This window comes from Pseudorasbora parva, chromosome 8 (genome assembly GCF_024679245.1).
Source record: "Pseudorasbora parva isolate DD20220531a chromosome 8, ASM2467924v1, whole genome shotgun sequence".
Lineage (NCBI taxonomy): Eukaryota > Metazoa > Chordata > Actinopteri > Cypriniformes > Gobionidae > Pseudorasbora > Pseudorasbora parva.
In genome coordinates this window covers 36,128,388-36,142,353 of record NC_090179.1, presented here as the reverse complement: position 1 = coordinate 36,142,353, position 13,966 = coordinate 36,128,388, and the positions used below count along the sequence as shown (strand labels likewise).

At 38.5% G+C, this 13,966-nt stretch overlaps 3 protein-coding genes across 6 annotated transcripts in view; 2 read left to right on the top strand and 1 right to left on the bottom strand.

Moving 5' to 3' along the window:
- Positions 1-1,249, top strand: part of rab34a (RAB34, member RAS oncogene family a) — a 5,782-nt gene extending 4,533 nt beyond the window's left edge. For both annotated transcript variants that reach the window (XM_067451071.1, XM_067451070.1), the window contains exons 10-11: positions 1-103; positions 354-1,249. The exon at positions 1-103 is cut by the window's left edge and continues 5 nt beyond it. In XM_067451071.1, the coding sequence (XP_067307172.1) occupies positions 1-103; positions 354-421 (171 nt within the window). In that variant the 3' untranslated portion in view covers positions 422-1,249. The remainder of the gene's footprint in view (positions 104-353) is intronic.
- zgc:174895 lies at positions 559-12,512 on the bottom strand. Of its 3 annotated transcripts, none has more exons than XM_067451074.1 (5): positions 11,460-12,512; positions 4,083-4,176; positions 3,695-3,841; positions 2,287-2,382; positions 559-1,936 (listed from the first exon to the last, which is right to left on the bottom strand). In XM_067451074.1, the coding sequence occupies exons 1-5, from the start codon at positions 11,565-11,567 to the stop codon at positions 1,794-1,796; spliced, it is 588 nt and encodes a 195-aa protein (XP_067307175.1). In that variant the 5' UTR covers positions 11,568-12,512; the 3' UTR covers positions 559-1,793. The 3 variants fall into 3 exon arrangements, with proteins under 3 accessions (XP_067307175.1, XP_067307174.1, XP_067307173.1); XM_067451073.1 differs by lacking the exon at positions 11,460-12,512 and adding an exon at positions 4,386-5,107 and having other exon boundaries at positions 4,083-4,134; XM_067451072.1 differs by lacking the exon at positions 11,460-12,512 and adding an exon at positions 4,386-5,104.
- On the top strand, positions 7,363-11,179 carry proca1 (protein interacting with cyclin A1). Its single transcript, XM_067451068.1, has 4 exons — positions 7,363-8,277; positions 8,373-8,505; positions 9,256-9,390; positions 9,497-11,179. The coding sequence occupies exons 1-4, from the start codon at positions 7,752-7,754 to the stop codon at positions 10,983-10,985; spliced, it is 2,283 nt and encodes a 760-aa protein (XP_067307169.1). The 5' UTR covers positions 7,363-7,751; the 3' UTR covers positions 10,986-11,179.
- Positions 12,513-13,966: the final 1,454 nt, after the last annotated feature.

The window sequence follows — 13,966 nt, the reverse complement described above, 5'->3', positions numbered from 1 at the left end:
AATGTGAGAGAGTTTTTCTTCAGAGTGGCATCTTTAACATTTGAGGCCAATGTACTGGCAGAACTGGAGAAAAGTGGATCCAGACGTATCGGGGAAGTTGTCCGTAAGTACATTAAGGACATTGTTATAGCCATGGAATTTGATTGCATCATGAAAAGTTGTCATTATTGGTTCCTTACCTGAGTGGCCTGAGTTCATTACAGACATTACATTACATTACAAAAGTTATTACATTTCTATTGTAGTCTATAAAACAATGATTTTATGTCCAACATGGACTGATGAATAGTACATATAATCGATATTGAGTTTGCATTTAAATTAAACCATGTAAACTTTTTTTATCCACACAGAAATCAACAGCAACTCAAATAACCTGTATGCAACTTCCAAGAAGAAACAGTCTAACTGTTGTCAGTAAAGACTGGCATTGTAAAAATGCAAACGTTTGCACCAACATATAATGGTACCAAAGCAAAACATTCATGCAAATGTACACATACGTACACAGGGAGAATATAAAAAGTGGGCTGGACAATAATTTCAACCGAAGGTCTGTCCAGAGAGCAGTGTGGTTTATTATTCATAGGGTGTAACTGAAGATCCGCTGGATAAAAGAAAACATTCCTTACTTGGCCAACTTGAGGTCTGCATTTTTTTGTGGCAAAACGGTATTCGCAAGACTTCTATGCACAATTTATGCATAATAGTTTTCAGTGATTATTATATTGTGTTAATTTCAAATAGATTTTTTTCCTTTTATTACATTTTTGCTTAGTTTACAGTCAGCAGTGATTTTAAAAAGGTACACAAGAGGATCATGCATGAGTTGCACAAAAAGCAATAAACAGTGATAACTGTATTTTTATATCAAAAATCCTGTTTATTAAAAGGGTTATTTGTCTTGAAGTTATATAGGAATTTCTTCATAGCTTCAAAATGAATTTTGCTGTAAAGACTTTATAAGTATTAGGACATGCATACATAGTTTTTGTGATTGACTTTTTTATTCTAATAAAGTGCTTTTCCCTTTTCTTAAATGAGCTGTTTATTTATTGCAAAAAAACTCACAACAAATCAAAGAGGTTTTTCTCTCTTTCAAAAGTCCTAATATTAACATATTGTCATATTACAGGGTTTCTGTGGGTCTTAATTTACCCTTACAAAAATGAAAGCCTTATTTAGGTCTTAAATCAGTGCAGAAAGTCTTAAATGTATAGTCAGGGCATTAAATGCTGCATGCATGGCATTCAATTAATCTAATCAATTAATTCAATTAATCTAATCATTATTGATTTTTTTTACCATTTTAAGTTGGTGATAAAGTTACAGATCTGAGTTACAATAGTGACCTCTATTGGTAATTTTGTGTAACAACTACAGACTGTTTATAATGACCAATAAGTGTGAAATGGATCAAATCCATTTAAAGGAATAGTTCACATAAAAATGTAAAATCGGTCATTTACTCACCCTCATTTGTTCTGAACCTGTATGCATTTCTTTATTCTGTTGAACACAAAAGAAGATATTTTGAAAAATGTTCGTAACCATAGAGTAGACAGTAGCCATTGACTTAATATGGAAGTCACCGTCAACTGCCTGGTTACAACAATTCTTCAAAATATCTTCTTTTGTGTTCAACAGAAGAAAGAAACCCACACAGGTTTGGAATTTTCGGGTGAACTTCCCCTTTAAGCATAGAAAGATCAGTCCATCTCCACATACAAAACTGCTGGATGTCACAACCTCTGAATTGTTTGCGTGTTTTCTGTTGTCCTGTATCTGAGTATTTAACCACTGATGTTTTTAAAAGACTCCAGGTATTGACTGTCTATCTGAGATTGCAGCTCATTTGGAATGCAGTGGGAATATTTATAGTTTTCCTTAAGCCATTTTCCTCCCTCACTGTTTTCAATGGCCACAGCAGCAATGCCTACAAAGAACAGAGAAATAATAGCACTCAATTTAGCAAGTAAATCAAGACTACTGATAAGTGATCCCAGCTATTCATACGACAGTGGGAGCCTTTACACCCTTTCACAGAAAGCAGCTGTCCAAATTCTTTTGTGTTGTATATCTTGCATGCAGCAACTAATGTAAAAAGAATGTCTATAAACTCTCACCAGTCGAACTTCAGTTACATTATTTATTTTGACAGTCCTAAAAGGGAGAGTCAATATCAAATAAAGATAGAAAGGTTTTGGGTGGAGAGGGGCAGTGGATATGTTCATCGTGTCTCAAAACATAACTTTGCTTTCATTGTATTAGGTGTTGTATGCTTACCTATAACAGTAGCTCCTTGATTCTCCACCAGTTTGATAGCTGCTCTCATAGTCCCTCCAGTCTCAATCCACTGGTCTACTATAAGAACCCGCAAACCTGAAGTACATCATAACACAGTTCAGAATTTCCATTTTACTGTGTTACTTGGTGTCGTTTATGAGAAAACAATGGGATTGTCATTATTATGTACAATGGGATTATATAGTAAAATAGGAAAGCAGAGCTGTTCGATCATTTATAAAACACTACAAACATTATATGTAAAAAGTACGGATGCGCGATATATCGGCCACCATATCGGTATCGGTCCATAGGTTTATTTTTAATATTATCGTTTTTGGCCCGATAAGAAAATGTGGCCGATATAAAACGGATTAATTCCTTCATGAGACACTTCAGATGTGTACCGCTCACCATGATGGTTTTGAATTGCTTGAAATATGATTGAAATCCTTTAAAAAAGAAAAATTCGGGTAAGTGCAGCATAAGTCTGCATAAAATTATAATGGACAATCAGAACTATATAAAAATTTGGATTTAGATTTAACAGACAATATATCAGTTATCAGCTGTCAAATACAAATAAATATCTGTTATCGTATCAGCAAAAATTAGCATATCGGAACATCCCACTGTAAAAAATTATATGGTCAATAAGTTATGAAAACATGTTTTTACATTGGTGTAACTCATCAAAATAAGTTAAACAATTTTCAACCTTTTTTACACTGTAAAAACATATTTCACAAATAAGTTACCTGGTTAAAATTCAAGTTCATTGAAATGCAAAATTTGAGTTAATGAACTATTTTGGGAATCCACAACCTTTATTCAAATAGTTTGAAAGCATATTTGGTAATTATGTGTGTTTTATTTGGGAAGATGTAGTGAAACTAAGCCAACTTGTGCTTTTTCATGATTTATCATTTTTTTTATTGTGGTTCAGATACAGTAATATTTTGAATTTATATTTATTAATCCAACTTCCTTCATTGTATCAACTCAAATTCTCAATTTCAATTAACTCAAAATTTGAAGGCAACCAGGTTACTTACTTTTCAAAGTTAAACCAACATTTTTCTTTTACAGTGTATAAGTTATACAAGATTCAATTTAGAAGTCAGAAGTCAGATTAAGGTAATTAAAGTTGTTTGTACTTAAAAAATTTAAGGCAGCAACTTTTTTTAACTGATAGTAAAAATATATCTAATTAGATTTCCATGTGGCCTTCAACAATATTATCAACTTGAAAGTAAAGGTTCTTTATTGGCATTGATGGTTCAATGGAGAACCTTTAACATCCATGGAACCACTTAAGGTTCTTTATAAAAGGCTCTTTAAATTATTAAATGTTCTTCATACTAAGAAAAATGGTTCTTCCTTGGCTTTGACCAACCCCCCCCAGTACCTGGCTTTAACACATCAACACGCACTTCCATGAGTTTCTCTCTCCCAGAGTAGTCGCTGTAGTCCTGAGTGTGAGTTTGAACACATAAGTGTCCTGCTTTTCGAATAGCCAAAAATCCTTTTCCTAAAGTCATGGCCACAGCTGCCCCTGAAAATGGAGGAGAAAAAATGTAACTTAACTATTTTGCAGTTATATTCATTGATCTCAAACTAGTAATTGGCTTGTATATAGATTTCACTAAGCCAAGGCTTTACAGATGGGTCTTGAAGTATGTCCCACTGACTCTATATTTAGCCTGTTTGCCAGGAGTTATATTTACATTTCCTGCAACATGTGAACGGAGCTAAAAATATACCCCACACAAGCTACAAAAGAGAAAGTTTTATACCGAGGATGAAGCCCATGGCATCTATTCCAGCCACCAGGTCAATAGTCTCATTCTGGAATGGTTTGAGAAGATCTTTTACACAATCTGACAGTGCCTGGATCCGCCAGGAGTAACAGAAAACAGAGATCAGAGACTTTAAAACTTTTACTTTTATCAGAGACTTTTAAACTATAAAGCCCTTGGTTGTCAATCACATTCTAGCAATGCTTAACTTTCAGACTTCAAGATACCGTTTAAAAGCTAGGTTATTTAATAAAGTAGGCTACATTGTACACTATAGGTTTTGCATGTAACATTGTTTACCTGTGAATTGCAATAGAGTCTTGATGGATCAAGCCATGCAAACTTTGGCCCCTTTGTGTTTGGTGCCATGAGAGACAAGTACCAGCCGCCTTCTCTCTTTTGGGGAACTGCTAAAACATCCATTCTGGAAAGACCACTACACGTCTGAAAACTCACCCTGGTAACAGCATGTAGCCTATTTGGTGTCATGTTCATCTAGTCTAAAGGGGGCGTTTGCATGTCTCTTCCAGAGTAATCCATCAGCTACAAACCAGAGTCATTTAGGCACTGGGCAGTGTTTGTATTTACTCGGTTTAATAGGCCTACATAGATTATATAGACATTCACCATTTTAGTAGCGTATAATGAGGTGATGAGAAAACCCCCAAGCAAAAATATAACATCCAGAAAGATTGAGGAGCACCCGAAATAAGCCCTTACAACACAAGGCATCTCCTCAGAAAAGAGTTCTTCTTGCAAAACAAAGACATGAAGTCAGTCATGACATTTGTAGGAGTGAAGATAAGCACGAAATAGCCATCTGTCTGACTGTGGGATAGATATTGGCTTGCAAAATTATCAATGAACTATTATTCACAAAAGCATGCAGGCCTATAATGGGACTTTTTTGTAACAGCCTTCCTTATTATTTTTTATCTGTTTCCCCTTATTTTATTGACTACTAATGTTGAAGTAACAGTAGTGTCTCTATTGTTGTCATAATGCATTATGACAGTCTACACTTTTTTTTTTTTTTAGCACTTTGGGATTGTTTTTAACTATGAAAAGGGCTTTACAAATAAAATATATTATTATTATTATTATTATTATTATTATTATTATTATTATTATTATTATTATTACACTTCTAAACTAACTATTGGGTTGTTTTAACCCAGCAATTGGGTTGTCTTAAGCACACATTTAACCCAACCGCTGGGTTCAAACAACCCAATTGTGGGGTTTAAACAACTCAACTGCTGAGTTAAAACAACCCATTTGCTGGGTTAGTCCATTTTCAACCAACTTGGGTTGTTTTTAACCCAGCATTTTGTGCATTTTTGTACGGGGAAAGCTGAAACATCAAGATTTTTCCCCAGTTTTTTTCCAGATTATAATTCATTATTATTTTTTCCAAAATATACGAGATCTAGCCAATAAGAATCTTGGCTTGACTAAGTTCTCGTGTGTAAATTTAAAGTTTATGGAAAAACTGCGATGAACTTATTACATAAGGCCTATTTAACAGTTTCGATATTGGTTAAACCGCAATAGCCTGTAATCCAACCCGCTCTTAGACGGCTCTTCTCGTTTTTTTCTAGTGAATTGAACCTCCTTTTGCAGGACTAAGCTTACAGTACATCCACACAACCCACAAACGATTGAAATTGTAATGCTTATTGTATGCAATTGATCCTTTGGGTCGTTAAAAGATTTTCTGCAGAGATTTCTCATGTCCTCCTGATTGAGCAGTGGTCGAATTGATTTCATATAGACCTAGCCTATAGTGTTTTGAACCGGCATATTTTAGATTTATGCTCCAAGAACTGAGAGAAATGTGCTGCTGTATCAGAAAAAGAAAGAAAAGGTGGCGTTTCTAGATTGCACAGTGAGTTTTGATGAAATAGCAATTCGTCAGGTATGTGAAACACGCAGTGTTTAATATCCTAGGAAAAGTTTTTAATGAGCATAAAATTAATAATAGGACATCGTGCGGATTTCCCAACAACGTCGCATGTTGCCTCTGGTGATTTCACATCATTTGTTTCCACCCCCACCAATCCGATTTCCTTGCCAAAGCCCACTGTTGGACTCAGTGGGGGCTATTTGAAAGCCGACCATAAATATTTTGCATTTGGACTTGCACATACCAAATTCCTCATTTCCCCCTAAATTATTTTATTATAGTTCGTTGTTTGAACCACTTTCAAATTAGCGACTAAATAAAATTCAACCTCATTGCCTAGAGAATTTCTATCGTATCTTTGTTTGTTCTTTTTCTTTTCTTTTTTTAAATAAACAAAGAGAACATTGGAAAACGAAATATTGAATTGCTTGATCGCAGCAGCCGTGTATAATTGCAAATATATTTAGCCTGCATGGACAAACATGTATTCTCTTCTAAAATGACTTATTTTACGTTGCTGGTGCCTGCGACTGTTTTGTCAGGCTGGCGCCTGACTGTCCCAAAGTTAAGATCCATGTAACCATAGGAAAAGACTGACTGATGTTCAGTTGCTGCATGGGATCTTCATCGGTCTGCACTGAAAAAAACACACTGTTCCAAATTAGGTCACTACCCATTCCCTTTGTGAAACTAGAATGCCCAATCTCGTTGGGTCGGAAGAATCACCCCATCTCTTGTTACTATGGAAAGCGCCAAAGGAACCTCCTACTTGCTGCGTCACCAAAGTAAATCTCGAGGTGTGGGGAGAGATGGGGTTACTTGCGGTCAGAACACAGATATCCATTACACCCTACATTCATCGGGATTACATATTACGATGCTCGTGCACAACGGGTTGATTAAAAAAGTCTGCATAATTATTATTTAATTTAAAAATAAGCTATGCACTATTGTAGCCTATACTATGTAAATGTGATGTGAAGTTGGTTACCTCTGTGATCAATGAGCTTCAGAAGGTCAAAAATATTTAAATAGGCTATAGCCTATTTACTTCTGTCAATATGTTCAAATGTTTCCGCGCCTATACACTCAATTATATATACATATATATATATATACATGTGTGTTAATATAGCCTAAATGCACACTGTAAAAACAACATGTACAGTAGGCTATATACACTGTAGCGTATATACTGTAAATACAACATCCTAAGTCTTGTTTGGAATTTCTTTGTATAATGCATGCTTACATTTCCTTTAAATACTTGTAGCCTAATTATTATGTTTTGTGTATCGTTTTATGCTTGCAATTGAAATCTTATCTTTCTGTTGTCATATAGGCTAACTGAACGAATAAGATCATATAAAACGTGGTTTCAACAAAGCATCGATTTACTTTAAAAAGAAACACCTTTTTGATTTCTCCTTGAGTGCTTTGCAACATTTTCCTCTCGCAAATGAGAGAAATCCGAATTTGCCTTTTGCAAATATAAAAGGTTTTTGCATAAAAAAGGGCAATCGTTGGAACATCGTTCACTTGCCACAGAGAGGAAAGGAGGAGGAAACAGATGCACATAGCGTGGGCTATTCAAGTTCATTGGAGGAGGAAAGGGTTAATTAAATGACAGACCCCTCCCATTATTGACGGGCAATATATTAATCCCCACGGCAGACTGTGAAAGAAGCCGGTACTCGCTGAACAGAAGAGGCTGCGGTGCTGTCTGAGACTCCGTGGTGCTGAAAGTGCCTCCCGCCGCGATGTGGTCCGTGTTTTTCGTGTTTCTGTCTTATCTAGACAGGAACTTTGTTAAAGGCGAGTTCTTGAGCCAAGCTTTAGATGCCGAGAAAGAGAGCAAAGAGCTCTTTTACATGCTCAACAACACTCTTTGCGCCAAAAGTTCAGTTGTAGGAGAGTATCACCTCCATCAGGTTACCGACGGAGCTGAAGAGGTTCGCTCTGTGCATGACCCCGAGGGCCGCCTGGTCGACTGCTCTGTGATCCAAAACGAAATGCAAGTCAAATCCTTCATGCATGTTTGCAGACTCGGTCTAAGAAACCAAGTGAGCTCTGGTTTGAAGATGAGTTTGACCGGGGTGTCCGAGGCGAAGGCGAACTGTAACAAGTTGAAATCAAAAGGTGAAAGAAACGTGATCGCGAAAGCTAAACAAGAGCTGAACTTCGATGCAGCGAGCAATAAAAAGACGCGAACCAAGCGAGGCTTCACCTATCCCGGGACACTTTGGTGCGGTGCAGGAAACATCGCAGATAATTACGATCAGTTAGGTGAGTTGATTTGAATTCTCTTGCGTGAGTGTTCATTTTATATTTCGGACTGAACCAGGTGTTTTTGTAATAGTGCATGTGATTTCCCACCCCAGGTGAGTTCGAAGAGACCGACAAATGTTGCCGCGTTCACGATCACTGCCCATACATCATCCATGCGTTCTCCTCCAACTATGGATACACCAACTTTAAATGGCACTCCCTCAGCCACTGCGACTGCGACAATGCGTAAGTTTTTCTGGTCCAGATATAAAAGTGTGATAGCCAGCATCATTGTCCTGCGGCATGCATGCTATACTTCATTTAAAACTACTTTAAAGTCTCACTATTGCATACATGTTGTTTTTTGGCGTTATATTAATTAAGACAACGTTTAATGGTAAGAAGGCAAAAAGTTAATTAAAATGAAAAAAGAAAACAAAAAACTACCTAGAGTGAAATGCATTTTAAGCTAAAATGTGATTAATGTGGAGATGTTCAAACAGTTTAAACCACGTAAGTTAAATTAACCTGAAAATTCTTTCATCATTTACTCACCCTCAAGTTGTAAGAATTCCTTTCTTCTGCTGAACACAAAAGAAGATATTTTGAAGAATGTGTAACCAAACAGTTCACAGTGACTCTGACTTTCAAAATATCTTCTTCTAAATTCATACCGGTTTTGCACAACTTGTGGATGAGTAAATGATGACAGAATTTTCATTTTTGGGTGAACTATCTCTTTATTATATATCTTTACTATGTTATTCAACGTCAAACATTATATATATTAAAATCAACATATTATGCATTACTGTTGGTTACACCAGCAAAACTTTAAGGGTTTAATCAGGTAGAGACCAGATTAACACTTTTTGTTGCATGCTTTTGAACGAAAGGTTTTTTTAAACTGATGTGAGATTTACAGCTGCATCATCTTTATGTGAAAATGTTCAAACATTTTGACATCATCTCCATATATTTATGTTCTCCTTGCAGCTTAAAGGAATGCCTGAGACTTGTAAATGACACTTCATCCCGAGTGGTCGGACAGGCGTTCTTTAATGTGATTGAAGTCCCTTGCTTTGAGTTTTCTTTTGAAGAACAGTGTGTTGAGCGTCATTGGTATGGAGTGTAAGTACCAAACTCTATGGAATTTTTGAAATTGATCTTTATGCTCCGGTGTACTCCACGGTAGCCTAATAAATGCATTTTTTTTGCTCTTTTCTCCATCATGAAGGTGTAAAAAGTATGACAGAGTCCCCGTTGCAGTGATTAAAGAATCAATCCCTTATGATTTTGGGGGGATTGATGTCATTGATGTATTGACTATCGCTCCTCCTAAGGAGAAAGAGTCAGATGAAGAAAAGCAGAACAAGACTGAAAGTAAAACACAGTCGACATTCTCTGAATCAAAGACTGCCGCTCAGGAGGAGCCCTCGCTTACAAACGTGGTGACCGCTGCAGAGGATTTCATCAAAGTCCTCGCCACGGTCTCCACCTCGCAAAGCTCGTCCACAGACACGGGTAAAGGAGAAACGCAGACGTCAGAGAAGAAAAGGAAGAAAAATTCCGGCAAAAAGAAAAAAGAGAACAAGAAGAAAAGAGGGAAGGGCAAAGGCAGGAAGAAGAATAAAAAACTTGACGCCGTGTTAAAGGTCGATGAAGGTGTGCCGCCGACCGGTCAAACGGAGGAGGTCATGGGTAAGAACAACTTTGCAGAAGAATCAGTGAAGATGAATCGGTTTAGCACTAAAGAAAACAATTTCATAAACACAGAGCTAGACTCTGTAGGAAACGTGCAGCTTTCTAATAAGATGATGAGAGATGATCCTCAGAGGACAATGAATGATAATCAGGATGTTGTTAGCATTACCGTATCAATAGACACAGATAAAGAGCCTGAGATTCTAGAGCACAGACAAGCGAACGACACAGACGTAGCCTCTTCCTCACCTACAGCTCACATTACTCTAGCTGTCCATGATAAGACCAGAGAGAAGCTCAGACAAAGAGGCGGGAAGAAAAAGCAAAGAAAAAACAATCCTTCCACAGAAGTCACCCAACCTCATTTCAAGAAAGAAACGTTCTCGACTAGTCCGACCGAAGGCGTCAGCCTGGCAACGCCAACAACCGGAAGTCCCACTGTCAGAGAGGAGGTGATGCAAAGTTCACAGTACACGGAAGAAAAGGGACCTGCAGTCACTACGCAAAAAACAGCCATTGTTAGAACCAGAAGGCCAAGTTCGAGGCAGAGAGAAGGAAGAAAAAGAATGAGGAAAATCATTGCTTCCTCTACAGAAGAATCCCCTCACGTTATCAGCTCTCAGGTTCCTCTATTGTTCACAAGTTCTGCAGCTGTCATGCTAGAGAGACTGGGGTTGGACCGACTTGAAAGCCCAACGGAAAGCTTCACATCATCATCAACGAAAAACGGACCACAAAGTTTGAAAGACACCAAGGAAAGAAGGAACAAAGGTAGGCGTGTGATCAAAATCTGCTATGAAGCCGTTTTGCCTGACGTTACAGACACAACACCCCTCCCTACTCTGGTGGAAAAGGACACTGCGTTTCAGCTGAAGGATCCTGAGATAATTACAGCGTCACTGTTTCCCCTTCTACAGACTAACACTCCAGCCATGGCAACCCGCAGACCTAGGAACACCAAAATGAAGAGAACCAGGGAGCGAGGAAACCGAGAAAAGCGTGGAAAAATCAAGAGCGAGTGAAATTCAATAAGCTCCACATGGTGTGACCTTATCTTCTAGGCTGCCACATGATGTGCAGCAAATGTGTTTTAATAAGCAGCATGTTTTTACCTACTCTGTTTTTATAGCTCCATTGATGGTAGACTGAGAGATCAGATCAATTTTACAAAGCATGTGTTTCTCGACATGATTGCTGAATAAAGTAAATAAGAGCACTGGTGGTTCTCATATGTTGCTGTTTAAGAAAACATTCCTTTTCTACACACTATGGGTTTTGTTTTTTAATAAACAGTGTACTTAGTGTTCTTCCAGGTATCTGATTGTTTACAGTATTTGCCCTCCTGTACCAAAAAACCAAGCCATGCGTGTACCTGCAGTGCATTTATGATGGTTTTTGTTCTTGCACAGACTTTGTCCACCCTAGGCCTTTGCCAGTGGACTTAAGCAGAAAGGGTCACATTCTTCTCAAAGGATAATCTGGTTTAGGTGCCTCACCTCGACTTGAAATGAGTATTGTAGCACTGGACTCAAATCTCCTATCAGCTGACCCTCACATGCTCTTGCTGGAAAGTGTGGCCATTGAAGAATCGCAGTCGGAAGCATGCAGGGGAAGAAGTACGTGATTTAAGCCACGGTGTTACAATAATGCATATGAAGAGCTGGTTTTAAATATTAAGGATTATTTAACGTAGAGGTTTATGTTCAATGAGGGTGTGAACTATGGGGTTTGGGGGATCTGACCTCCTAATTAAGATTCAGGGTTGAAGACTTTCAACAGGGTTGCCACAAAAGTTGGTCAATGCGCATATAAATAAATTTAAAAAATACAATTTCAGTTGGTAACATGCTTAAAGAGAGCCAAATGTGAGATTTCCATTATTGAAATGAGGGACCACCCAAATTTATTCCTATTATGGAATGAGCAGAACATCACACCATTTTGCATCACACCAGCTTCCTCCTCCGTGACCTTGCTGTACTCAGCAGTTTCAGAACGAGCACATGAAAACAATGTGGAGTCTCATACAGATCCCTGGTTCCCAGACATGGAAAAATAATCCAGCATTCAGAGGGTGGTAGGCATTATGAAATAATATACATTCCAAAAACAGTACAATAGTATCACTTACAAAGCATAAAAGACAATTCATGATTGATTCCGCAGCGTTTCGTGCCGTTACGGTCATGGAAATGGGGTTAAGAGGGCGGGACCGTGTTCCCATGAGAACAAGAGGCTTTTGCTGAGTAACTGCACTTTCTGTCCACATGCTGAGACGAGACGGGTCATCTAAATTCAGAACTAGAATGAATGTTTCGTACCATTTTCAATAATATGAAAAGTGGCTTTTTGGTTTAAAGCAAGATCATTGTAATGTGCTTTACTTTTTTAATACTTTAAATGGCAAAACAATGATTGCTTGATGCTTCCCTTACAGCCTTAACTTTAACTGATTTCTCAACAGCTCGGTAGACCTTACTTTGAGTGTTAAAAAATGCAGTCAAAAGAAGGAGATGAGACAAAATTCTTCTACTGCTCTATTGCTCCACCCCCCCCCCCCCCCCCCCCCCCGTCTGATTTTAGCATGGAGGGATGGGACTTTTCAGTTTTCAGGTGACAGTATCAGTTTGCACACTTCAGTCGGTCACACAAAAAATGAAGTTGCTGATCGGTCATCAAATAATTGGGTCAAACAAGATATCAGTAAAGTAGGGAATCAACCCATAATTATGTAGTTAGTAGGGTGGAGTCCACTCCAAACAATAAAAATATGGCAAAATACAAGAAAAATACATAAACACCTGTTTGCCATAATTTTCCAAAAGTATGCGTGACCGTATGGTTGATATGTCTGTAAAGGGATAAAATAGTCAGATAGTAGGACAGACTCAAGTGTGACAATAGGGCCTTCTGAGAGTGGATTATAAGGATGTCCATTGGGATATTTTATTGTTTTCATCGAGCAGACATAGTATATTATGCAGACAATAATATTAGTCACACAAACACCGATCAGGCATAACATTATGACCTGTTATTCAGGTGAAATGAATAACACTGATTATCTCTTCATCACGGCACTTATTTGTGGGTGGGATATATTAGGCAGCAAGTGTACATTTTGTCCTCAAAGTTGATTTGTTAGAAGCAGGAAAAATGGGCATATGTAGCAAGCAAGGATTTGAGCGAGTTTTACAAGGGCCAAGTTGTGTTGGCTAGAGGACTGGCTCAGAGCATCTCCAAACCTGCAGCTATTGTGGGGTGTTCCCCCAATACCACTGGCAGTGGTTAGTGTCTATCAAAAGTACTCCAAGGAAGGAACAGTGGTGAACTGGTGACAGGGTCATGGGCGGCCAAGGCTCATTGATGCATGTGGGGAGCAAAGGCTGGCCCGTGTGGTCTGATCAAACAGACGAGCTACTGGAGCTCAAACTGCTCCAGAAGTTAATGCTGGTTCTGATAGAAAGGTGTCAGAATACACAGAGCATCTCAGTTTGTTGTGTATGGGGCGCATAGTTGCTGACCAGTTAGGTTACCTCTGACCCCTGACCCTGCCGAAAGCACCAACATGAGCATCAGAGCTGGACCACGGAGCAATGGAAGAAGGTGGCCTGGTCTGAGGAATCACGTGTTATTTTACATCACGTGGATGGCCGGGTGTGTGTGCGTGGCTTACCTGGGGAACACAATGCACCAGGATGCACTATGGGAAGAAGGCGAGCTGGCGGAGGCAGTGTGATACTTTGGGCAATGTTCTGCTGGGAAACCTTGGGTCCTCCATCCATGTGGATGTTACTTTGGCCAATACCACCTACCTAAGCATTGCTGAGACAATGTTCAGCCTTTCATGGTGGCTGTGGCACTTTCAGCAGGATAATGCTCCTGACACAAAGCACGAAAGGTTTAGGAATGATTTGAGGAGCACAACAACCGAGTTTGAGGTATTGACTTGGCCTTCAAATTCCCCAGATCTCAATCCAATCGAGCATCTGTGGGATGTGCT

Coding starts and splice junctions, on each gene's coding strand:
- zgc:174895 (XM_067451072.1), bottom strand. CDS start 4,580: ATGAACATGACACCAAATAGGCTACATGCTGTTACCAGGGTGAGTTTT. Junction 2,383..3,694: donor TGTTGATGTGTTAAAGCCAG/GTACTGGGGGGG, acceptor GATGTACTTCAG/GTTTGCGGGTTCTTATAGTA. Junction 1,937..2,286: donor TCAAGGAGCTACTGTTATAG/GTAAGCATACAA, acceptor TGTTCTTTGTAG/GCATTGCTGCTGTGGCCATT.
- proca1 (XM_067451068.1), top strand. CDS start 7,752: ATGTGGTCCGTGTTTTTCGTGTTTCTGTCTTATCTAGACAGGAACTTT. Junction 8,278..8,372: donor AGATAATTACGATCAGTTAG/GTGAGTTGATTT, acceptor TTCCCACCCCAG/GTGAGTTCGAAGAGACCGAC. Junction 8,506..9,255: donor CACTGCGACTGCGACAATGC/GTAAGTTTTTCT, acceptor TTCTCCTTGCAG/CTTAAAGGAATGCCTGAGAC.